The sequence below is a fragment of the Chinchilla lanigera genome, unplaced genomic scaffold (genome assembly GCF_000276665.1).
Source record: "Chinchilla lanigera isolate Chin_1 unplaced genomic scaffold, ChiLan1.0 scaffold00005, whole genome shotgun sequence".
NCBI classification, from domain to species: domain Eukaryota; kingdom Metazoa; phylum Chordata; class Mammalia; order Rodentia; family Chinchillidae; genus Chinchilla; species Chinchilla lanigera.
The window spans coordinates 11850932-11877280 of NW_004955406.1; the positions used below are offsets into that span (position 1 = coordinate 11850932).

At 39.5% G+C, this 26349-nt stretch overlaps 1 protein-coding gene across 1 annotated transcript; it reads left to right on the top strand.

The window, feature by feature from the left end:
- The first annotated feature begins 762 nt into the window (after positions 1–762).
- Fmo2 (flavin containing monooxygenase 2 (non-functional)) lies at positions 763–24383 on the top strand. The gene is made up of 9 exons (XM_005374831.1): positions 763–870; positions 1222–1359; positions 10847–11035; positions 13724–13886; positions 15253–15395; positions 18232–18431; positions 19802–20157; positions 21939–22011; positions 23007–24383. Exons 2-9 carry the CDS (start codon positions 1228–1230, stop codon positions 23356–23358), a joined length of 1608 nt encoding a protein of 535 aa, XP_005374888.1. The 5' UTR covers positions 763–870; positions 1222–1227; the 3' UTR covers positions 23359–24383.
- Positions 24384–26349: the final 1966 nt, after the last annotated feature.

Sequence of the window (26349 nt, forward strand, 5' to 3'; positions counted from 1 at the left end):
CAGGGGCTGGAGATATAGCTCAGTGGTACAAGCGCCTGCCTGACAAGTACAAGGTCCTGAGTTTGATTCCCAGTACCCAGAAAAGAAAAAACAGAATACATACAAGCAGAAAAATCAAGATAAGATCTGGGTCTGGATAGAGTGAGCAATCTAGGAACAGGTATCCACATCACAATATGCTAAGATCCAGAATTTATCAAGTCTGAAAGAACCAGGCCAGAACAAAAATGCAAATTCCAGGACAACATGGAAATAACCCATTCATACAGGCACAGTGATGTGCCAGAAATAGTGCCTAGCACACAGAGACTTCCATCAACTAAAGGGAGCTCATGCAACCATTAAAATGCACCTGTAGGTACAAAGCTATTGGTCTACTGGAAAACAAAAGGCAAAATGGGAAGTTGCACTTAGAGTATGATTCCACTTCTGTTCAGGTACATGTGTTTGGACAAACAGATGGAAGAACATACCAAAATGGCAACAGTAGTTATAGTTGTCTCTGGGTAGTGAAATTAGAAATGATCTTAGCTTGTTTTAATTATTCAGTTTTATCAATTTGTCAATGCATGTTCATTACACCCATTACAAAAAGTGTAAACCATCTTGTGCTGTGTGTGAAGTGTGCATGTTTTTATTTTAAGGACATTCCATCATTACTCTTGACCTCCAGATGTGAGCTTCTTGCATAACTTCAGGATGCCTGAGGAAGTCCTCAGAGGTTCAGCTGGCAAAAGGGCGAAGGAGGAGCAAGAAGCTCCTCCTATTTCTCACAGTCACCTCTGACTCTTAAAAACTTCTGTCTGCCAGCACACAGCACCGGAGAAAACCATTCTGTCAAAAAGACAGTGCTACAAGACACAAAGAAAGGTAAGAACAATAGCTAGGGCAAGAAGCTGAGAAGGAAATGCTCAGAATTGTAAAGGACTACCTGGAGCTTGACCTCACATGCCTAGTAATACGGTACTGAATAATTTGTCTCACTAAATGGTTGCTTTTTCATGTTCAAACTAAGACATTGTAAGTCCACAAGACAACTCAGCTTCTCTCAATGGGCCGAAAAGACTTGAATTTGATTAGTGAGACCTTGCAGATTCAATTGGTGCTGCTTATTAAATTACCATAGATACAGTGGTTAAGGCCAGTTACTTCACCACATCTTAAGGATTTTCTTTCCTTTTGTCTCAGTTAAACACTAACGATTGGTCAATTCCCTGACAGGAGGCAATGGCAAAGAAGGTGGCAGTAATTGGAGCTGGAGTCAGTGGCTTGATCTCTCTCAAATGCTGTGTGGATGAGGGACTTGAGCCCACTTGCTTTGAGAGGACTGAAGATATCGGAGGGCTGTGGAGGTTCAAAGTAAGTGAGATTTTTCTTGCTCCTTGAATAGGTTATGCTGCTATTTCAGGGTGAATCATAGCTGCTGAAGGGAATTATTGAGTAGTTTCTTGAGCAACTTTGATCCGATTTCATTTTGAATTTTTTTTACACAGCTATGCACAATGGAAGGCATAGGTTGCCGCCTCTCCCCAGGCAATACCATGCCAACCCAGGCGGCCAGCCAAGATATGTAAAGAATTTCTTCTTTTGCACCTAGCAATTGTCTTACAACACAGATTTTCGTCATTCTCTGATACACTAGTTAGAGAATATACTATTAAAGAATCTTTTAAAAACTAGAAGTAGCAAGGATTCTTTGCAAGACATCACTTCTGTTTCATCATTGAACCAAGTGCTTCTTCAAAGAATATGTACCTTTAGGACGTCTGGTTTTATTTTCCTCTGACCAAAAAAAAAAAGAAAACCATGTTTGTTTTCTCTCTGACCCTTAAGTACCTATGGCCTTCCTTATAATCATGCCCTAACTTGCATTCTTATTCCAAACACAGGAACCGTAACTGGCTTCAGCTATATGTAGGTGAGTGATTAAAATATTTGAGAACAGAGATGAGCAAAAGGTTTGAATCTATGGAGGGCAGACTCTAATATTAGCAGAGAGCATCCAAAGGGTTCTTCCTACAGATCGGCTAATTAGAGAGATGGAAAAGTCACGCATTTTACCAATGCAGAATATGCATTTTACCAATTCAAACTGAACCTCATGCCAAAAGAGAGTCCTTTAATATTAAGTTTCTGAAATATCCATAGCCATCAGAAACTGAGGGATTCTTAAAGGTCTGGGTTGATAGACTTGCAGAGTCAAAATCTCTTAAAGAGTTCTAATAAGAATCTCAAACAAATTCTATAACTAGACAAGTTTACCAAACATGGCACAATTACCAAATTTAGAAATGTATTCATTAAGCTATGCAAACACATTCAGAGTCAGCAATAAAGAAATTGATTTGTGTAAGACAGGTACTTTGCAGAGCAGAAAACTAGAAAAACAGCTTGAATCATCTTCATTTCTTACTAACTACTGATCACTAGAATCATTATAGCCTTTCCTGGGAGGGTGATATAACATAGTGGTCATTCCCATCTTAACCAAAGGCATGTTGTCTTTGTCCATTTTGGGTTTACATGTAGATTCCAACTGAGATTTTTCTTTTCCTTTTCTTTTTCTTTCTTTCTTTCTTTCTTTCTTTCTTTTTTTTTGTGTCCCTAGATGGATTTTTAATCCAATGAAAAAAATGTAGAAATTATAATAACTTTTTGTTATATAACAAATTCATCCCTGTTGTTTTATTATCCAATTTGGAATTCAATGCCTAAGAGCTAATGTTCCTTATTTATCACTAATTTGTTAGCAGAACAGATGAAAATTACTTAGTGACCTGTCAACAATATGATTTCATGAATTCTAGGAAGCTATTTCTTTTCTTGTTGTTGTTTTTTTTCTGGTACTGGGAATCAAACTCACCACCTCGTGCTTGCCAGGCAGGTGCTGTGCCGCTGAGCTAAATCCCCAGCCCCTAGGAAGTTATTTCTTTCCCCAAACATTTCTGTTATCCTATTCTCAGTGCCTGACATTTCAAGATTAGACAAACCTTCCTACTGATTGGAAAAGTCAGAGTAAAATCTGAATTAATTAATCCTTATTGGATGTTAAAGTTCCAAACAACTGTTTGGAACTTGTTAGGATATCATGTTCCAAACCTGTCTTAAGATTACATTCATTAGAGAAAGGTAAACACTCTTATCCACTAGAAGACAACTGCAGAATGAAGCATACAATGGGCGAAGTTTCACAGGCGCCACTGGAGCCATGTGAGCGCCTTGGTTCCCAGGACAGCGTACTGCCAACAGGAAGAGGCTCTGAGAAGGGTGGAGGGAGCTCCAAGCCCATGCCCAAGAAAGCTTGGCTCTTCACAACTCACAGTCCATTCTAAAGTGAGTTATCCATTAACTTCTATTTCCACACAGTCCTTGTGAGATCACTTCACATACGCAGTGGTGACAAGTTAAACAAAAACAAAAATTTTGAAATCCTTGTCCCATGCCCAGCCTAGACAGTGGTGAATTCTTCCAAAAGGTTCTCCAGCTCCCCCTACTGTCATTTTTTGAAGCATAGTCATAGTCACTGTTTCCAACCCTTTCCAGTAGAAAAGGACTTAGCATGTATCCTTTTCCTCCACAGTACCCACAGGAAGTAGCTCCTGCGATTGTCTTCCTTGATATGTGGATAGGAAATTGAGGTTTAGGATGAATCACTTCCTCACAGGAACATGGATCATGAAAAAAGAACAGAAATGAAGATCTGTATCCCTGCTGGGCCCTCACATTTGATAACCTTTCTGGAGTATTGAGACAGAGAGTAAAAAAAACCCATGATTTCTCTTTAGTCACTAGCCTGTTCTGCCTCTTTTATTATTCCTGACCCTTTGTAGTCACAAAGAAATCAAGTCTATAGTACAGTGTTTTCCTAGTTGTTTACTGGTTTGGACAGTTGGTTTTATACAAGGATCTTTCTCCCGCTACATATATTCAGGTGTTTTAACGAATCTTCATATAATACTCTCTAGACATATATCTATCTTGGTCTCTTTCCTTTGTCTCTTAAAGTGCGACTCCTCCAAAGTCTAATATTCCAAATGAATTTATTTTTCAAAGTATCCTTTTCCATATCAAAGAGGTGCTAGGCACCCCATTAGAGGATGGAGAATGACTCAATCACTGCCCTCAACAAATCTGTAGTCAGTTGGTCTGACCATTACCCACTATGATTTGTACTGTGCTTGGTTTGAATACTATACCTCCACTAAAACAGTCCAATGCTGCATTAACTTTTCAGCACTCACAGATTAAAAACTAGCATTTTCCTAATTATTTGCATATGCATTATCTTGATCTATATTTGCAATAACCTCCTACATTATTTATTAATAATACTAATTTAAAGCTAAAAAGCCAAGGATACATGGCATGGCTATACTGACTAAGTGGTACAGTGATCTTAGAATCAGCCACAATATTGAGAATAAACATATATGGACTTAATTTAACGTCATGCTTCCTCTCACAGTGCATTGAGGATTCATACTTTGTTGGGGATCAATTAAAACCCCATGATCTTTTCTATTTAAGCAGTTAACAAAAGTCACTCCTATCCTATCCTTGTGAAACTATCAAGAAGAATTCACATAGGTGTAATAAACATTATTTAGTTGGTTTGATCAATGATTGAGAACATTTTATTCAAAATTTCAGCCAATTGTCATCTCTGCTACACCTCTCTATTTGCATGCACAAATTTGAGAATATATTTTTGTCAAAGTTACTAATTAAAATGCTCATGGCAAGCAGATAAAAATGTGAAGCCAGTACCTGAGATATCACCAAATGAAACTTTCCATATGGTGTCATCTCCATACCTACTAAGACCTACACACGTCATGTTCTCTGTCTATTTTTTCTACTCCTTATGGCTTTTCTTCTGTTTTAGTTGCAAGTGCTTATTAATAGTACATTCTGTTCATTTAAATTATAGCACTATGTAGGATTGTCTCAAAGCAAAGAACCATTTCCTTTCCAAAATATGTAATAGATTTACCCTTACCTTACTTGCAGAAGTTCTCCTGGATAAATTTAATCAGAGAATAATTCAGTATAACAGGCTTTTATACTCTGCTACATATTTAACGCAACCAAATTTGAAATGTTAGCTATGTGTAACTTCCAGGTAATCAACTATAAAATACCATAGTCCTTTTCACCAGTTTAGATATAACTTCATTAATTTTTTCTGACTTTTTTTCTTTTTTTGATTTTTTGAGACAAGATCTTGCTATGCAGTTCAGGCTGGCCATCAGCTCATTGTGTAGCCCAAAGTGGCCTCAAACTCATTGTGGTCATCCTGCTACAGCCTTCCGAGTGCTGGGATTACAGGCATGTGCCAACATAACTGGTAATTTTTGCTTAATATTTTTTAAAGAAGTAATGTTTGCTTGCATACACTAAAACAAAGTTTAATATACCATCAGAAAAACTATAATATTTTATGCATAAGACAGAACAAAGTTTATGGCATAATATTAGCAAAGCCATTTTCTTGTTTCTATTATGCTACCGAATGCCCATTTTAATATCCCTAAGCCATCTTTGCAGTGACCAAAAAAAGCTTCTGGTTAACACTGATCATTTTTTCACTCCTTTAAAAAGTGTATTGATGGAGTGCCTACTGTGCTCCAGACATGTGCTAAGTGCTAAACATACAGAAATGCAAGCTTTTTACATAGGGGAAAATACAAAAATGAAAATCCTTATCAGAGTGCAATTGGATAAGGGCTGATACACAGAATTCTATGAAAGCATAGAACCTCACTCAGCAGAGAACAGCACAGGGTTCCGTGGGATGCTGCTTTTGTTTGTCTTGACAATAGCAGAGATGAGGCATGTGAATATGAAGAAATGCTCTTCCTGGCAGAGTAAACAGCATGTACAGAGTTATGGAAGCTTAAGAACCTGGTACAGTTATGAGAATGGAAAGTCACAGCCTATTGCTAGAATAGATATAGGTGGCTCAGAGATGACCGCCAAGGCTAAAGAGAGTAGAATGAGGTCCAATCTTCTGGCTGTGCCCTATGCCAGTGAATGTTCCCTTACCCTGCGGGCAGGAGAGAAAGGAAGCAGTGTCTATGCGAAGATGTTTAACTGGAAAACTCTACTAGTGGTCAAAGCCAGTGATTTAGGGAGATGCTAGCTGAATGCGAAGACGTCGGAATGCAGTGATACCATCCTAGAGATGACAGTTCCCGAAATTCATGGCACAATCAGGATTAAGTAGTGCTCTATAAAAAGAGCTCTACTAAAATACCTATATCTGGGATCTCCTCACACCAACTCAGACTGTAGAGTTTTCAAAGCCCCCCTGAATACTTCTAATGCAAAAAATGATAGGACACTTTTAAAGAATGAAATTTTGCAAAATGCAATTTTATTATTTTGAGCTCATTAGAGTAACCATCCATGAGATAGTAACTAAGTATTGATTGGTAAAGTCAAAATAATGGTGCTCCATAAGGAAAAGGGCTATTTTATAAGTTTTTGTAATTCACAGTTGTAATAAGTGAGTCACTTTTACAGTAGTTTATTACCCTTCAGCTTAGTTACACTTTTGCAACCATTTTATTTTCTAGGAGACAGATAATAAGAAACAGGGATAGTTTTTTGCAAGTGGGAAGTGGACCAAGAGATGGAGGGGGGTAGGAAAGGAGGGGAAGAGGTAGTAAAAAGAATTAAAATGTGTTATGTACATGTACCGACCCCCTCCCACGATGAATGTAATCATTACCAACTGCAAAGTGGACTAGTAAAATTTTTAAATTAAAAAAAATTATCTTTGTTTGTAACTCTATATTGTCTGTACTGTTCTTTTGCTATTTTGTAAGAGGCTGTCTGTTAATGTTTTCCTCCTTTTATTTTTAAAATAAAAATAAATAAATAAATAAATAATCTTTTTATTTTCATAGTCAAGGATAAATTTCAGTTCAGCTCATGGTCAAAAGATCTTAAATTCAAAATCAGTGTTATCTTAGCTAACTAGTTTTGTGATACAATTTTCTGATATTCTGAAAGTTCTAATTAGGAATATCCTCTAACATGATCATTTACATTAAACAAGTACACTGTACCAAATTCTACAGGCCAAAAGCATTGTGTATGAATATCATTTTAAGAACTACTTACATTTTAAATAAATGTGTGAGTAAAATTTATCTGTTTTGAAAGCCACATTCGAGACGAAACCTGTGTGTCTTTGTCCCAAACCTCTAATATATTTTAATTTAATATAATAATAAGCTCCTTGAACATAGAAACTGTGTTTGTACTGTTTACATCTTATCCCTAGCTCCAAGCTTGTGGCCTTCGCAAAATAAGCATTTCACACACACACACACACACACACACACGCACACACACACATACACACACTTATTAAGTCAGCTTTAATCATCTGCCCTTTATAATCCTGGGAAAACTAAGACAATTTTACTAGATTTCTCCAATATGTAGACAGCTATTTCAGACAACTAAATGTAGGAAGAAGCCCTTACAAGGACTTTGTTTCTTTATGTGCAATCATGTGTATGTGCACATGTGTGTGTGTACATTTGTGTGTGTGTTGTAGTATTAGAGATGGAAACAGGACTTCACACATGCTAGGCAAGGGCTCTACCACTGAGCTACACCTCCACCCCAACAAGGGCTTATTTCTTTTTCAACAGCTGCCTCCCAACCAACCCAGTAATAAAAACTTATTAGTCTTCAGAAAAAGAATTTTGATATTATTGTTTGCCAATAAACTACACAAGTAAAACCTATAAAGAAAAATTTTGCCCTGACCCTAAGATTACCATTGGGGCCCAGATATCAAAACCACATTTTTTAAAACCTCAAATTCCCCCTTAAAATTGACCATACAGAAAATTCAGCCACATTTTCAGGGCAATTTACTGAGTCTTAAAAGAAACTAATATTATAGTTACTGTATAACAGGCTTAGTTTAACTGATTCTACTCTATGGATACTTTAAGACGTTTAACCCTAGTGATCTATAATAATAGCAAAGGAAGCAAACATTTACTGAACACATATTTTGAACCAATTACTGTTACGCACTTTAATCCCAGTAAAGCCTCCTAAAAGCTGACACTGGAGTCACTGACGTGCCCCATTTTACAGGGGAATATGAAGAAACTAGTTTATGTAACTTGTCCATGATCAGAAAACCATTGAATAGTGTATCAGCAAGTCAGTCTGATTGTGCATCCCTCGTTCACTCTGTACTACTCACAAAATGATTAGGTATTAAGGAAAAATAGTATTTGTTTCCTTAATTAAATATTTCCCATTTTGAAAACTTGGTTGGCTAAAGAAGTCAAACACTCAGTCTTGCCAAGGACACTATGTTCAATCATTGCTGAAATAAGCAGGAAAACTGCACATCAGCTTGTAATTTGAAGCCAGTGTTTGAAAACAAAAATATCATTACTTATTAATCCAAAGTTTAGGACCCTCATATATAAGACAGAATTCCTTTCATGTTCTATTTCCAATCTACTTTGGCTTCTCGTACTTGTAATTAACAATAATGGGAAGCTCAACCACCTAGAAAGCTGGCATACCCTAATCCGATTAGTTTTTTCCAAACCACTTGAAGTTGTAACCAAGTTATCATCTAATTTTACAATCTGGTCCGAAAAACATAAATATGTTGCTGATAGAAAACACTGGATGGCAGGCATGAGTGAAAAAATAAACAATGAATGAGTGAGTGAGTGAATGAACGAGTGAGTGAATGAACGTGAAAAGACAAGAGCCAAAGTAGGACTAAGAAGGAAGCTATTGGCAAACAATGGGCCTATAGTTAGCAAGGTTTGTTCTTAGAACGTGCTGTAGCTTGTGTTTAGATCTCCCTCCCAAAGCTTCCTGCGTTCATAGGTGTGGCTGGATCTAGAGCATGTGACTCTGGGATTGACTCATGGTGAAATGCTAGGATCAAGGGCACTGGGATTAAGGGTGTGAGTGCCACCTCCCCCGCTCCAAGCAGCTTGGATAACATATAAGGGATAGAAACAACCATGGTCATCCCTTGTTGCTTTGCTACCTTCTGTCCCCCATGAACTGTTTTTCCTCTGCAATGCCTGAGTATGGACTGAAATCTCCACAAACTGTGAGCTACATAATTCTTTCCTCCTTTAACTTTGGGTGTTAGGTATTTGTCTCGGCAATGAGAAAAGTAACTAGGAGAGAACACATGATCTGAAACCAAATATTTTAGCTTTGCTGCTAACCATCCTTAAAATTAGGTCACAGTGAGGTCCAATACACACAGAGAGCTTTTCACATAACAGACCCATAAGTTTACTCTACTTTTTCACCCTTTGCGATCAAGTAAGACTCTTGTACAAACAACTCATGTGCAATAACAGTAAGAGTGTCTACGTCAGCGATTCAGTGTCAGTAAGAGCAGCCAGCCTAGGCGGGCTTTCACCCTGCAGTGCACAGTGGGTAGTAACTGAGGGCTGAGCAAAAGGGCACAGCTTCACCAAGAACAACAGACACAGCTGCCGAGCCCTGAGCGCATCCCTACCGTGTAGACAGGGACCGAAGCTCAGAGGCACTGACCAGTCCACAGTCACAGTTTGAAAACAGATGAACTTAAACTTGCATCTTACTCTACAGGCTAAGCCCTTTCTGCTAGAGTCCAGGCTACCTGTTTCAGCGTTGCCCAAAATCCAAGGAAACTAGACATAAAAGTATGGCAGGAAATGAATCATTTTCTATGGACAATGATGTGACAGAAACAAGCACAACTGATTTAGTGCAGTGGCTAGATTAGGAGTGAACATTTACTTTTTAAATTTTATTTCACCAGGCTGTAGAAATCACTATGATGTCCTTTAAGTAAGACTGTCATTTTTCCAAACAGGGAAATTCTACAAGCTTTCCATGTCATTACGAAAGTAAACATCAGCCCAATGCGGAGGCAAAACAGACACATCTATTTCTCTGGATCATGCCTCAGTTTCTGCTTATGTAGAAGCATCTACTGAGGAGTTCTTTGGGGGGAGCATCATTCAAATTTTTTAATATAAAACCCTCTTTGATGATATGCTGATTGCACTCACCTCAGATTGTCATATTTGGGCCTCTTCATGATTTAACATAAAGGACATTATACACAGCTCTGCTGGAAGAAAAAAAAAATTTATTTTTTGTTTTTTTTCCCGGACCAGGAATCAAACTCATGACCTTGCACTTGCCAAGCAGGCACTGTGCCGCTGAGCTAAATCCCCAGCCCCTGGAAGAAAAAATTTATAAACTCCACCGTACTCTGCACTGAGTTGCGTTTTACCAAAGCACACTTGCTAACATTAAGATTTAAGTTTAAATTCTGATTGGTATCACTGATGTTCACCCTTTTGTCACTGGAGGAGTGTTGATTTGCATAAAGCACAACATGAAGGCAGGCAGATTCAAATCAAGATGTGAAAACTTCCGGTTCTCAACATACTCATTTTTCTTGAAATTCTCTAGCATGTTCTCTGTCCCAGGGCTTATTGGTTGCTAAAGGTGCAGATGGGGTATAAACACACCCTAGGGGAAACTGAGGAAGTTAATCAAGTCACAAAGATTGACATTAAATAGGTAGAGACCTGAAAAGCCAAATGTCATGCAGTGCCGAAAGAAATGTCTCCACCCTTATTAATGCCAGTACCGCTCTCCCGAACTAAGCAGAGCAACCCTGGTAGGCGACAAACAGGTGGATTACAGATGCTGTGCCTCTTCGTCTGGATATTTTAGGCAAGCTGGAGCAAAGAAAGGGAATCGCCTCACTCAAGGGTAGGAAGAGATGTTTTAAATACGTGATTATCACTAATTATTTTACTTGACTTTATAGGACAATGTGGAAGATGGCCGAGCGAGTATCTACAAATCTGTCATCACCAACACCAGCAAAGAAATGTCCTGTTTCAGTGACTTCCCAATGCCTGAAGATTTCCCAAACTTCCTGCCCAACTCCAAACTTCTGGAATATTTCAGAATTTTTGCCAAAAAGTTTGATCTTCTAAAATATATTCAGTTCCAGGTACTGTACTTTGGGGGAATCGTTTTTTCTTTATGAATCCAGTTCCCATTTAAATATAAAAGTTTCTCTGATGATGGAAAACATGTGAATAAACTCTCCTGTTCCAATTTTCTGTCAAAATGTATGAACATGACTAAATTCCAAAAGTAGTATAATTGTCCCTAACATTATAGATTGTTTATATGAATAGAAGGGAACCATCCGTTAAGTTTGAGTGATAATAATATTGATGGTAAAATTACATTTAAACTAATATTATGTATTACCATTGAATTTTCCTAGCCTTATTTTCCTTGAAAGTATGTATGGAAAAAAATCAAACTGCTGTTTATTTTTTTAACTTCTCTATAGAAAAGAGATTTCTTAGGTATGTGTTAAACAAACTCCCTACCTTCCCTTCATATCTGAAAACTTTGGAAATAATTGTTGCTAATTCTTTATCCTGGATGCAATTTCTAGGGACGTTAAGATGGTCAGATCATTTTGAAATATACTTGGAATTATTTATTCTTATGCTTTCTCAAAATCAAATAATCCACAACAGAAGCTACAGTATTTTCTTCAAACATGCTGCATTTTTACTAGTATTCCATAGACAATAAATTTTAAATTACATTCTAGGTAAATAACTGTTACTGGGGTTTATTTTTTTAACACATCTCACTCTATTAGTAGCTCAAGTTTTGCATGGACCAGGCTTATATCATATTTAATGTGTATTAGTGTGTTTTGATGGAAGTCTACATCTATAAATATATTATAATATCCAGTTTTACTTAATGTAGTTTCCCCCCATTTTTTTGGCATATCCATTGTATGAATGACAGGTTTTTTAATATTAGAAGTTTTTGTACATCTTTGTCCACAAAAGGATGTAAATCTACTTAAGAAACATACTGCTGTCTTCTGAAATGTAACTTCTCTGTCATTTTAAAGATCATGTTCAAAATGCAAGAGAGATGTTTCTCTTGGTTATTCTGTGTTGCTGACACTGTTTCCTGGACAGGGAAGAGGGGTTAAGCAGAGTTATTTCCATTTATTGGTCCCTGAGTTGACTGAAATATAGATATTAAGGCTCAGTTCAAGAAGTAGCAGATAACACGGTGAACCACTCCAAAATATTAATACAAGTACTGTGTGAAAAATGTTTCTTCCTTCACTGATGTTTAATTTCATCAAAAATTAATAAAGTGAATGTCTCCTCATACAAAAAAAAAAGTAGACAACTGTAAAGCTTAAAAGTAAAAAGCAATGTAATTTTTATTAGCACTTCTCAAACTTTAATATATGGATGGGTCACCTGGAGAGCTTGATAAAATATGGATTCTGATTAAACAATCCTGGGGTGAGGTCTGAAATTCTACATGTCCAACAAACTCATGGGTTATGTGGTCCTTCAAGCACATTTCGAGCAGGAAAGATTTATAGTGCTTTAGTTCGTATATTATTCTGAACTACAAATCTGAAATCTTTACTCTCCTGTGAAACCTGACTGCATATTTTAAAGTCCTTTCACAAGCTTTCCACTTCTATCCCACGTACACTTTTAACATTGAGACAGCTGTAAAAATCATCAACCCAGTATTTTGAAATATATCTGAAAAATTTGCAAGGTATATTGTATTATTTAGCTTTTCCTCTCTGTGACAAAACAATAAGATATCTTACATTAAAAGAGGAGAGGTTGGATTCTGGTCACAGGTTCAGAAGTTTCAGTCCATAGTCAGTTGGGCCTATTGCCATCAGGCCTGTGGAGAGGTAGCATGTCATGATCGTGGTGGGTGGTATGTGGTGGGTTGTGCTGTCATCTCATGGTGCCTGAGAAGCAAAGACAGAGAGGCCTGAGTTCCCCCTTCATGGCTATGCCCCAATGACCCAACTTCCTCCCACTAGGCCCCGCCTCTACAGATTGCCCCATATCCCAGTGGCGCCATGGCCTGGGGCCCAACCTTTAACATACGGGACTTTGGGCAACACTTATTCAAACCATAATACATATACAGGAAATGCAAATATTTGTGAGCATGAGAAGAAGCACGTCATTCCTCTAAAAGATGACAAGTTTTTTTTCCATTTAACAATGTTTTTTAAATACTATGAACATGAAGTAGTTATGAGCATTTTTTAAAAACTAACAGCTCTCCAGACAATAAATTATTTCATTCAGAGGAGATCATGCCCTGTAGTGCTAACATCATTTACTCTAAAAAAAATAATTAACAATAAAGACTGCCAGTTCAAGGAGGGCTGACACTACTGCAGGCACCCTGCACAGCACTTCCTGTGAAATAGCTTCCTTCATCCAGACTCCATACAGAGGTAGACATAGAAAAGATTCTTGACAAATGCTCATTATATGGACCACTTCAGTGACTTACACACGCTTTGTATCCTTGTCCAGATCTCATCTTCTTTCTCTATTTTCACTCAAGTCTATGTTCAGGACATAGCACTCTTTACATGCTGGTTCCCGCTGCTGAGCCAGGACATTTGCACAAAGCATCATGTCCTGAGTGCTGTCTGCCAAGGAACAATGAGACAGGCATGCTGGAAGGCCTGCAATGAATTCCAAAAAGAAACAAAATGGAGCTACACATTACACTCTATCCATCCCTACTTTCAAGGCCCTGGACAGGACCCATGTTATGCTAGAGCACTTGCTAATGATGCCTTCTCTGTTTGCTCAAGACAATCGTCCTTACTGTGAAAAAATGCCCAGACTTCTCCTCATCTGGCCGATGGGAGGTTGTCACTCAGAGCAATGGCAAGGAGCAAAGTGCTGTCTTCGATGCAGTTATGGTTTGCAGCGGTCACCACATCCTACCTCACATCCCACTGAAGTCATTTCCAGGTGAGGGCTGCATGGATCCTCCGCTCTTAGGATTAGGTTTCTAGGAACTTTATATCCAACTTGGATTGACAGGCAGGATTGGCTGTCAATCCAACTGGGGAGAACAGTAAGATTAAGTTAGAGTCCAACTGACTTCCTCCAAAGTCACTATGTGTTTTCCAGAATTTCAGAGAATTCTCAAATAAATCAGCTTTCTGTTGGAGAAGCTCTTCTATCCATGTGTCTGTCTTGGGTTTTTTCTGGTCTACTGAACACATCCATACTTGTCTTGTCCTTGAAGTTTTACTCTTCAGAGGTTACTGGACAGAGGTCCTGGAAAAAAACACTTTCAAGATGGTGATGGGAGAGGAGTGCAGGAATGCAGCCCTGTGGCCATCGGTCCTGAAGCTCCCCAGGCCCTTTCCTTGGAGAACACAATTCTTTCTCAGGACTCTCAGTTTGGAGAGCTGGACTTTACAACAGATCACCAGTGGAGTTTCTGAAGCTCTGATGCCTGAGCACAGTCCTCAAAGATCCAAGTACCGTGGGGTACAGCCAGGGAAATCAAATTTGCTTGAGTGATTTAAAATCTAGTTAGGATTGGGCCCCACTTGTCTATAGGAATGGTTCCCAAAAGCAATCATGGGGAAGACTTTAACGTACAAATTTCTGGGATCCATCCAGGATTCCTGAATCAGTAGATCTGACCTGAAACTAAGGATTTATATTTCTAACACATTCCAAGGGGCCTCATTTTAAGAACTAATGATCAAGGCCTTTTCAAGTAACTCCACCATAAAAGGCAAATAATTAATGAAGTCCTATATTCCAAGCAAGTGTGGAAGGACACAAGAGGCTTATCTGCAATTAGCTACCAATAAGTTCTCGACATACTGAATGTGTAAAGTCTGTATTTTTGGTTTATTTTAGCTTTCATTTGCCTTTACAAAGTCAGAATAAGTGTTAATCTTGTATTACAGAATTACAATGAGAGCACTTAATAATGTATTCAAGAAATATTTAAGACGATACCTGCTATGTGATGCTAAAGTGTCACTAGACAGTCCAAAATAAGAGATTAGGTAGTCAGAACCAGCCTCTGACCCTGCATCATTCACAAAGCCAATGGTATGTTCTGTAAGTGCATCCTCCAGTCTCTGAATACAGCCTCTCTGTGGTCCTGAACCACATAAACGGTACCTAATATTTTTTATAGATGTTTACTTTGAGCTTGCCGATTGACCCTGATGGTGTAACTCCTGTAGGAGGGGAAGCAATGGGTCAGATGATTGACCCCATAAAGAAAGAGTTCCAAACTTTATTACAGGTAGCTTGACATAATTGTTTACGTGGACATTCACAGACTTTTCTCTTCTTTTCCCTGAAGGTATTGAGCGGTTCAAAGGGCAGTATTTCCATAGCCGTCAATATAAGCACCCAGTTGGATTTGAGGGAAAACGCATCCTGGTGATTGGAATAGGAAACTCAGCTGCAGATATTGCCTCGGAGCTGAGTAAAAATGCTGCTCAGGTGCGACGCTCTCTGCTTACCTTGTACTACGGGGGAGATGAAGGAGGACAGGCAAACTCGAGCACCCCAGCTCTATAAGTCAAAGCTCCAGTGCTCATTAATTGGTTGGGTGGTTGCCCACTGTGGCATCAGAGAAAATCTGGAATTCAAGAAGCGGCAATTTTTCTCTCAGCTCTGCCACTAATGAGTCTTTATCCTAGACTGAGTCATTTCACTTCTCTAGACTGTGGTTCTCTCATCTTTTAAATAGAAAATTTCAACTAGATGATTTTCTGTGTAATGGACCTAGTTTCTTCCCAGGGGACTTAATGAGATGCTGATAGGTGCCTTTTTGGGGGAATGTCTTTCAGAAATTTAGTGCTATGTGAATCATATCTGAAATATAGGTAAGTCTCAGTGACCCAACTACTATGAAAAGAAGATTTAATAGATGGTGAGAGTTCCAGACTAAGATCATAGGTATTGAGGCACTCTCTGAGTCCTTCAGAATACTTATTTTTGTACCTGTGCAGGAATGACACATGCTGAACTGCCAACGAGGCAAACATCAAAGATATATGTAATGTTGATGGAGATGATCAGAAGTAAATCCCTTCTAGGACAGACCTAGGCAAAGATGGAAACCCGTAGCTCATGGTCCTTTCTCAAAGTATTTCTCATCAACAAGGCCTAAGTCAGGAGCCCTACTGCTGTTACACTAACCTCCTCAGCCTTGTATCTCTGGCTAAACAAGACTTAACCACGACCACGTTCACAACCAGCAAAACTTTAGTGTCCCAAGTCTTATACTTTGAGGGCTCAAGATTACTAGGGGCAGGCGAGGATTTAGCTCAGTGGCACAGTGCCTGCCTGCCTGGCTGGCAAGCATGAGGTCATGATTTTGATTCCGGGTATCAAAAAAAAAAAAAAAAAAGATTACCGGGAGCAATAAACAAACACAGTGCCTCCCCAGCAGGGTAGTGAAGGGTTTACACTGGACCTGTCAGAGTCATCATTGGTCAGAGCCAACCTGTAAACACAGAGGTTAACCAAGAGTAAGTTTCACTAGACCCAAGAAGTTCTCACCTTTTCTGTAAAAAGAAGTCACATTTCACTTTCCAATGCTTTAAAACCTCAGGGTGAGGAACCAGTGAGGAGGCAACAACTAAGAATTTAGAGAACAACAGAGCAAGGGGCTGGGGATTTAGCTCAGCGGCACAGCGCCTGCCTGGCAAGCGCGAGGTCGTGAGTTTGATTCCCAGTACTGGAAAAAAGAGAGAGAGAGAGAGCAACAGAGCAGAGCAGTGGGAACTACTGGCCCCAGTCTCCCTCATGCTGGGAAAACCCACCATATGAACAAGCAGAGAGGAGAATGATAGGAAAAATAAAAGAAGCCAAGCTGACTTAACTGTCAACCATGTGAAGATACATCCTAGACCATGGCATGTGGTCAGGTCAACGATTTGAACTTAGAACAGATGTTCCAAAGATATCAAGTCATGGATTGCAAGAGCCAATTCTTGATACGGGTCATGCCTGTTAAAAATCTTGCTTATGAAGCCAGATTCAATAATAAGAATTTTCACTGGCAATATTCGTGTTCCACACAGTTCATTAAAATCTTTTGCACAGGGTATCTCTTCAATACTGATTAATCACATAAATTGGCATTATATAAAACCTCCTATACAAAGTATTATATTCTTAAATCCTCTTGAGGAAGACTCATCAGACAATTTATAGGAGCTATGTACATAAGAGATGGAACTAGGTACATCTGTGAAGGTTAAAGTTATGACCTAAACCCAGCAAAATCCTGAGTGCTCCCTGATCCATTCATAGGATAAAGAACCCTCTTCCACAGCCCCAAAGAACCATTCTGGATACCTGGATGGTGTTGGGCCATCCACACACTTCCCACCAAAATCAAATATCTGGCTCTGAGCCTGAAGCATGTATCTCAGAGAAAGTAGCCCGAACCTAAGGACTGAAGCCCTTCCCCACAAAATTTGTCTTCAAATTCTAGCTCAATCCAGGTGTGAGGCATTGTATTAAATTCCCTGCTGCAGCCTAAATTTAGAAAATAATGAAGATAGCAGTGCTTATAGTTTCCAGGCAACACCTTAAATACTTCATATGTATCATTTCATTTAACCTGAAAAATAATGTCATGATGTAGGTACTGCTATGACCCTAATTTTAAAGAAAAATAAAGGAAATGCAGAGAGAGGTTGAAAATAACTCACCTAAGGCAACACAGCTAGTAAGTAGTGGGGCTGGGATTCAAAGGAAGGCAGTCTGGATTCAGAACTCATGATCCTAACCTCATGTGAACTGGATTGCTTACAAATGAATCTCACTTGTTTATGAAGGACAGCCTTAAACAACGGAACTTATAAAATGATGGCAAAAATTTGAGAAGCAGTTCAAATACACATTCGGACTACAGAGTAACAGTAAAAAAGGAAAAATATATATTTCTGAAGATTTCTATTAGATCTAAAGTCTTCTTATGTCTCCATGAAATCCTGCTGTGGCTAGGGATATAGCTCAGTGACACAAGCGCCTGCCTAGCAAGCACAAGTTCCTGAGTTCAATTCCCAGTCCTAGAAATGCCCTCCCACCAAAAAAAAAAGAAATCTCGCTGTGTCAGGGTAAAAGTTACTAGGGATCTCCTTTTATGATAAAGTTGCCAAAGAGTGCTGAAAACTAAGGGGACTTCACTGTGAGGCCAATCATCTGCAAAAGAGAACCTCAATAAATTCTGAAAGGGAACACAATATCCACCACTATACAATAGATTCTTCCCACGGAGGACAATGTCTGAATGTAAACTACATCCCTTTTTGCTTACTAGGTTTTCATCAGCACCAGAAGTGGGTCCTGGGTCATGAGCCGAATCTCTGAAGATGGCTATCCATGGGACATGGTGTTCCACACTAGGTTTAAGTCAATGCTCCGAAACATCCTGCCACGAACAGTTCTCAAATGGATGATGGAACAACAGTTAAATCGTTGGTTCAACCATGCAAATTATAGTCTGGAGCCTAAAAACAAGTAGAGTCATTTTATGATATATTCGTTGGTTAACAGGGTTGTCTGAAGCTGCCTTTATTACAAAGATCCAAATCGCTAACAGTGTATGTATCATATAGGTCTTGGAGTTTAAATTTTAAATGCTTTCTATATGTCCTGAAAACATACCTAAGAAGATGATGCAGGGGTGCTATAAGCGGTTCTAGAAAGCAGAATTAGGATTGATGGAAGGAACTGTCTAACACCTAAAATTGTCCAACATTGGAGAAGATTGCTTCAAGAGACTATGAGTTTCTTTCCAGAGGGATGTGGTAGGAAGCATATAACCCTCCATCAGACAAGTTATGCTTTAATAACTCTGTGTGTTATGAGGGCTCTTTCCATGGGCAGTTTTTGAGAACATAGTCTTTTCTCTTTGACAAAGACAAATATTTCCTGATCTCCAAATTATATGTCATTGATATTTTAAGCACAAGCAAAACAGTGTAGGTGTTTATTTTTCCTTAGTTGATAGCAGGCTCCTTCCTTTAAAAAAAAAATAGGTCTTCAAAATCTTATAACAAATGCCATGTAGTTCTATTTTGAGATTGGACAAAAGAGTTCTCAACTCTCCGAAAAGACCTTCAGAAATACAACCCAACTGCTCCTTCATCAAGCCTATCATAAATAGAGACTCAGTGGCATTTGAGATTAACAAATATCACCAAACCTAGTTTTATCCATTCGTTTTTATGCTGATGCCATAGTAGATTTCATTATGAAGTTAATGATTTCCCCTCCTTACCTATGATTACATAGGAATTAAATAAAACAGCAAAATAAAGCTAGATAACATAAAAATAGTAGAAGCATCAATAGGATAATAATCACCAGTAACCTAATAATACGGTTACTTTGGTACTAACCAGAGGTGTTGCCATTTTACTAAGCCCTTGGGAGTGCTCCTTTTCTAAAATGACTAACTGAGTTGACAGGTGTTGTGGTCCACATCTGTGATCCCAGTACTTGGGGTGCTGAGGAAAGAGCACCTGCAAGTTCAAGGCCTGCCTGGGCTACATAGTGAGCTCAAGGCCAACCTGAACATAGTGAGTTCAAGGCCAACCTGCACTACATAGCTAGACCCTGTCTCACAAAAAAAAAAACAAATTAATACTGTAAATAAAATGACTTCAACTAACATCACCTACATGCTTTTCTATACTTCTGAGGGTGAGATTTGTGAGATGATGGTAAATCAGAAATAAAGGTGGGGGAAGCCAATTAATCAAGCTAAAATTTTATAGTCACTTGAAAACTCCTTAATTTTCAGAGCTACCCCTAAAAAATGTCAAGAGAGTTCAAGATTCCTTAGCAGAAGAGCCTTCTGAGTGTTTCTCTCCTATGTATCTCAGATACCTTATGAAAGAGCCTATACTGAATGATGACCTTCCCAGTCGCATACTCTATGGAGCCATCAAGGTGAAACCAAGAGTGACAGAGCTCACAGAAACATCCGCCATCTTTGAGGATGGAACAGTGGAGGGGGACATTGATGTCATTGTCTTTGCAACCGGCTATACATTCTCTTTTCCTTTCCTTGAGGAGCCAGTTTTCCAATTAGAGCAGAATATGGTCTCACTGTATAAATACATGTTCCCCCCTCGCCTGGAGAAGTCAACCCTTGCATGCCTCGGTCTCATCCAGCCCCTCGGCTCTATTTTCCCAACTGTTGAGCTTCAGGCACGCTGGGCAACGAGAGTTTTCAAAGGTGAGTGAGCAGCTGAACATCACCAATCCGCACAAAGTTACAAAATTATTGTATGGTTTCTCTCTGTGCATCTGGGTAGCTCTTCACCCACTTAGAAGGCTATGATTTTCCTGCTTCCAGAGTTCAGTTCTGTTTAACAGAAACTCACTGAAGACGTAGCCTGTGCTGGGTCTAACTGGGACAAGAAAAGTTTAAACAACTCATTTTAACATTGTGTAGCAAATGCTTTGATAGAGAAAAGCATGTGTACTGTGAGAAGAGAGAGGGTACTTAGCAGAGTAGGGGTAAGGGGAGGGTCAAGGAAAACTTCTTGGATGACTAAGTTTCTCAGGTACAGGAAAGAAATTACCTGAGCAGAGGCTAGGCGTGGTGGCACAAGCCTGTAGTCCTAGCACTTGGGAGGCTGAACCAGGAGGATCGCTGCGAGTTTGAAGCCAGCCTGGGCTACAAACTGAGTTCAAGTCCAGCCTGAACTGCATAGCGAGACCCTGTCTCAAAAAGGAAACAAAGTAAGAAAGAGAAGTCACCTGAGCACAAGCATACAGAGGCATGATGCACATGGACAGTCACAGCTACCTGACATATCTGGAGCAAGGCGTGAGGAGAAGGAGGGTGCGGGGAGATGAATTTTGGGGAGGAAGAAGAGAACCAGGCACAAAAACTTTGACTGTCATCCTAAGAGTCCTGGATCATAATCTGTGTGTCAATTCCCAAATCTGGCTGCATCGCATGGCCACCTTGAATAAGTCTGGCACAAGGACGCAGAATCCACATCGTAGAAAGCTTTTCAGCCAGAGACACCAATGTAGGGGCATAAGCAAGGACAGGCCTTCTCAGACATTATTATCACACATTATTTCAGCAGTCGTGTGGAATGTACATTTAAAGGAGGAGAATAGTGGAAGCTCAGAGTCCAGTGAGAAAACTATCAATCACCTGTGCTAAAATATAACAATGCCTAGGCCAGAGCAGAGAGACAAAGGGAAAAGAGGACATAAACCTGAGGAATCGTCAAGGAAGAAATCAGCAGGACATAATTGCTTGTTCAGTGTGGGCAAATACAGGAAGCAAGGGCATCTGGCAGATCTCTAGCACTAAAAGTGAGGTGGACAGCAGTGCTTGCAGTAGAGGAGGGCTGCACAGAAGAGGATGCAGGGGTGGGCAGGCAGACTTTGATGATGAGCCTTGTTTTGACTACTTGAATCTGAGATGTCCAGTGAGTAGCCATATGCAGGGGCCTTGGCCATTTCCCAACGCATCTATGGCTCAGAGGACACTTGTGGGCAGGAGACAGAACCAGAAGCACATGGTAACTCTTGCACTGATCTTTTCTATCCACACCTCCTGTTTTCCACTCTCATCTCTCATCAGGTTTGCTTCAGTAGCCTCTTGTCTGTTCTCCACAGCTATAGGCTCACTGCCTTTCAGCTTATTTTTCTAAATTCACATCCAGATGGCTCTTTCCAAAGGAGAAGTTTAATCTTAATCTTCTCGTCCTACTCAGGAAACTCTTACAGGGTCCTACCACCTTTAGAACAGATCCCAAACACTGCTTCCAAGCCCCTCAGCCATGCTTACCTTGCCCAGCCCCTTCTCTTAACCTCGTCTGCCTCATAATCCATGCCGCGCACTGTGCTGTACGTGCAGCTGGGGGTCAGCAATGCAGCTGTGGTGTCTCATATGACAGGATCCAACATAAAGAATTTAATTTTAAAAGCCAACTACTGTGAAAAGCAATGATAATAAGTCAACCCCACTGAAACCCACCTTTCTTTCTCTAGGCTTGTGCAGCTTACCTTCAGAGCAGACAATGATGGAGGACATTATCAAAAGGAAAGAAAAAAGAATTGAATTGTAAGCATATTTTTAAAAAAACACTATCTATTTAGAGCAACGGTTCTCAAAGTAGAACGATGTCACTACCTAAAAGAACACATAGCTGTTTGATAAAAAGTAAATTTCTGGGCTACAATTCTGTCCCACTGAATCAGAAGCTTTGTGGATGAAAGTGGAAATTTACATTTTTACAGTCTTCCTGGATAATTCCTTTACTCTGTAGTCTAAGAAACAAGGATAGAGACTGTACCAGATCAGAACATTTTTTTTTTTCTTGGCTTAATTTCATTTTAGTCTTGTATGATGCCCGTGTGAGGTTGTACACCTTCTCAGGTCACCCGTACTCTGGTCTGACTGGGAGTGGGGTGGTGCGGTGGTCACGACAGTAGCCTGAATATCTCTGGAAAGTTACCTTAGAGTCCCCATGCAAATAAATCAGGAAGGATTTCAGGTATGAAGTTTCAAGGATTCGTTGTTTTTCCTGATGGAGAACATGGTTTGAACAGTGACCAAGTTCTCTTGGGAAGTTCACTTGAGCTTTTTACACCTGGATAACAGGTTCTTTTTATGTTCAAAGTCTAATTCATTTGACATTTACTGGGTACCTACTGCACATCAACCAGGCTGCCAGGTACTTCAGCAATTCGACAAGGAAACGTTAAGCATCTCCTTTGCTCTGACACTGAGCTAGGCTTTTAGTCTCTACAGCAATCTGCCTAGTGCAGACTTGCCAGGAGACTTGCAGTTGTGTGATGAATATTAAGCAGTGACTGCAGTGATCAGCCTGGCCCCATCCCTAGAGCTTCCGGAAACTCATGGCTATTTAGCTGATAGCCTGTGCTCAGTGTGAGAGATTGGCCTCCTGCTGGGATAAACTCACACTCTCCTCCACAGATTCACTTAAGACTCACTGACTTCTACTCCCTTCATTTGTTAAACAGCTATCAAAGGCGTCCTGTTCCATAGAGGTGAGAACAGTCTGTGAACCTGTCCTCTTCTCGTTCTTCATTCAGGTTTGGAGAAAGCCACAGCCAGGTACTGCAGACCAATTACGTGGACTACCTGGATGAGCTCGCCCTGGAGATAGGGGCCAAGCCAGACCTCATCTCTCTCTTGTTCAGAGAGCCTAAGCTGGCTGTGAAACTCTTTTTCGGACCCTGCAACTCCTATCAGTACCGTCTGGCTGGGTCTGGGCAGTGGGAAGGAGCCAGACACGCCATCCTCAGCCAGGAACAAAGGATCCTGAAGCCGCTGAAGACTCGCTCTGTGAAGGCTGCTCCAACCTTCCCACCTTCTTTCCTGCTGAAAATCCTGGGGCTGCTCGCCGTCTTTGTGGCCTTTTTTTTCCATCTTCATTGGTTCTAATCCGTCAGCATCACACCTCTAGCTTTATCGTCCTGCCAGTTAGTACAGTTTCAGGAAAAGCATATGCAAATAGAAAATATCACAGCTGTAATCTAAATTTTAGAGTTGGGAGGAGCAAGTAAGAGAAGGGATCGTGGGGAATTAGGAGAATTCGGTCTTTGTTTAAAACCAGAATTGTGAAAAATGAAATTTCTTTGCCCTTCTACTCTTTTCTCAAGTTCACGAGACCCCCAGAAGTACAATAAAATAACACACAGCCTGTAGATAGTGTTCCAGCCTTGACATGGTTTAAATTATGTGGAAAATACAGAATTTCACAGCATGAAAAGTAGGCCCTGTAGTTTAAATTACTGAAAAACTTAAATTGGGGTAAATATTTAAAACTCTTGCACAACATACTTGACGGTGTTCCTGCAGACTGTTTGGTAACAAAGTTCAGGCTACCAGGGGTGAGGATATGAAAATAAATGTAGAAAACAACACCTATGTTGGTCTCACACAGAAAGCTAGCAAATAACCACGTTTCTTGCTGCAAAAATAAAACAAACATGCCATAATAGCTAGCTGAAAACACACGTATGTACACACACACATATATAGCTTTTATCATAGACTAGACAGTGTGTTATATGTATGTTATAAATATTATTCTAATTCTCACAATTCTGAGATGGGTATGGATACTGTACCCATTTTACAGATGATGAAACTGAGATTCAAAGCAGTTGTGTAACATGACCAAGATCACACTTCTGGTCTTCAGATGGAACTCAAACTGGAGCCTAGATTTGTTGGACTCTAGAAATGAGGGTCCTAACCCTCCCACAATATGCTTATTTATAAAAACCTCATTGTTGATAAAGTACTTATTAATAGTTTATTTCATTAATTGTAATATCTACATTCATTCTGGAAGGCCTTTACATATAAAGCTGTATGCTCCTTGCACATGTGTTCTGCACAATATTATTTGTGATATTTGGTTTATATTTCACCTAAATAAAAAGAGTATTTGATGAAATTTACAGTGAAAGACAACTGAAATAATGCTTAAGATAACCTCTGACATTCTGGAAAAATACGAATCAAGGAATAAAAGTGTATCTCTCAAGTAGATGAACAGCGGACCTATGGCACACATGCTGCTGCGGCTGTGTTATCACCGAGCGCTCTAAACCTCTACACTGTAACAATTGATCCTTGTATCTAGGGCTAACCCTGCAGATAACCCAAGCAAAATGCTAAATAATTTCTAATCTTATTCATCTGATAACAGCATATCAGTTAGGATAGACAAACATGTTCTTAGAACTGAAGACTAAAAAGAAGAGTAATTCAATGTCAGTAAACATTAAACAATGTGACAGACAAACATTTGTCTACGGAACATTCACCAAGCCGCTCTTTCCATGTACTGAGCTTCGGGAGATAAGCTATGCTGTGAGCCCAAACCACGGCCCTGAAGAAAGGGCAAAGATCAAAGATGTTGAAGATTTAGGCAAATTTTTCCTTTTTATCCTTTCAAAGCCTATGTGGACCCTGTTCTTAATTTTGGCCAGAATTTCTCCGGCCAAGGCCTAGAACAGTGATGGCGAAACTTCTACAGATCACAAGCCAAAACCCACTTTTTTATCACAAAGTGCCAACGCTGCAATTAAATCTGAACACTGAGGTTTTAGTTTAGAAAAAACAACTCATACATTAACATCTTTTGTCTTACAAGTAAAACACAATGATAGAGCTTTCAATGATACAAACCGCTTATTATTTATTTTTCATTTATTTATTTTTTTGTGTGTACCAGGAATTGAACTCAGGACCTTGCACTTGCCAGGTGGGTGCTTGTGCCGTTGAGCTGTATCCCTGGCCCCAAATAGCTTTTCATAAACAACTTTTTTTTTTTGGTACCGGGAATCAAACTCAGAATCTTGCACTTGCCAGGCAGGTGCTTATGCCACTGAGCTATATCCCCGACCCTTATAAACAACTTCTTAAAGATAAAAGTTTGCATATGGTGTGCTTTTGCACAATTAACATAATCTTTGCTGTTGTACACAAGCTGATAATCTATCAAACCTTGGCTGGAGCAGCTTGGCTCCGTGCTGAGAGAGAGGGCTCTGTGTGCCAGCTGTGGCATCACCACCCGCCTAGAACAATGTAAAGGCACTCTCTCTAGGTGAAAATTTTTTGTAAAGTTCATTGAAATAATACCAACATTTATGCTCAAAATATTGTTTTCATTGCTCCTATGAGCAAATTCTTTTCCAAAAAAAATCACAAATGATGTACGTACTTAATTCTTAATAAAAAAAGACCTGCTTACTTTGCCAGTTCTTAAAGATCATAAGCCTTAACTGCAAAGGTCAGCAAACTCCTGTTGGGGGCCAGATGCAGCTACCAGCTGTTCTCCTGAAATAGTTTTATTAAAATGCAGTCGCGCCCAGCCATTGTCTCCCGTTGCTTCTGTGCAGAGTTGAGCACAGCTGCAGCAGGGACAGGTGGCCCACAAATCCTAACACATTGCCCATCTGACCCTTTGCAGCAAAGGTTTGCCAACTCCCAGCTTGTCATATACAAGGTATTGTCCTAACTGTTTCACGGAGGTCATCTCATTTTGTCATCACCTCTGCCACTGAGGTAGCGTTAGTACTTGGCCTTCTACAGTGGAAAAGACTGAACATTTGTTAGGCTGATACTATACCAACAGGGAAAAAACAACTCCAAAATTATTATTAAATGTACAGCCTTAGAAATTTTCAGAAATCTCTTGAAATTATTCAAAATATTCTTTTTAAAGACAAATCATTGATTTGAGCCTCTGTGAAAAACTGAGCCCGTCTATCCTTTTACTTCTATATATCCTGAACATCAAACTATCCCAGACAAACTGTTGAGGGAAGTTCTGAATTTAAATGTGACAATAACCCAGACCCAAAGAATCAGAATCTTTGCTGAAGTCTGCAGTTTGATAAGCTCTTCAGATGATTCCTG

Excerpts from the sequence above, each read along its gene's own strand:
- Fmo2 (XM_005374831.1), top strand. The coding sequence starts at position 1,228 with ATGGCAAAGAAGGTGGCAGTAATTGGAGCTGGAGTCAGTGGCTTGATC. Across the intron at positions 1,360-10,846 it reads GAGGGCTGTGGAGGTTCAAA|GACAATGTGGAAGATGGCCG; the intron begins GTAAGTGAGATT and ends TTGACTTTATAG. Across the intron at positions 22,012-23,006 it reads AAAGAAAAAAGAATTGAATT|GTTTGGAGAAAGCCACAGCC; the intron begins GTAAGCATATTT and ends TTCTTCATTCAG.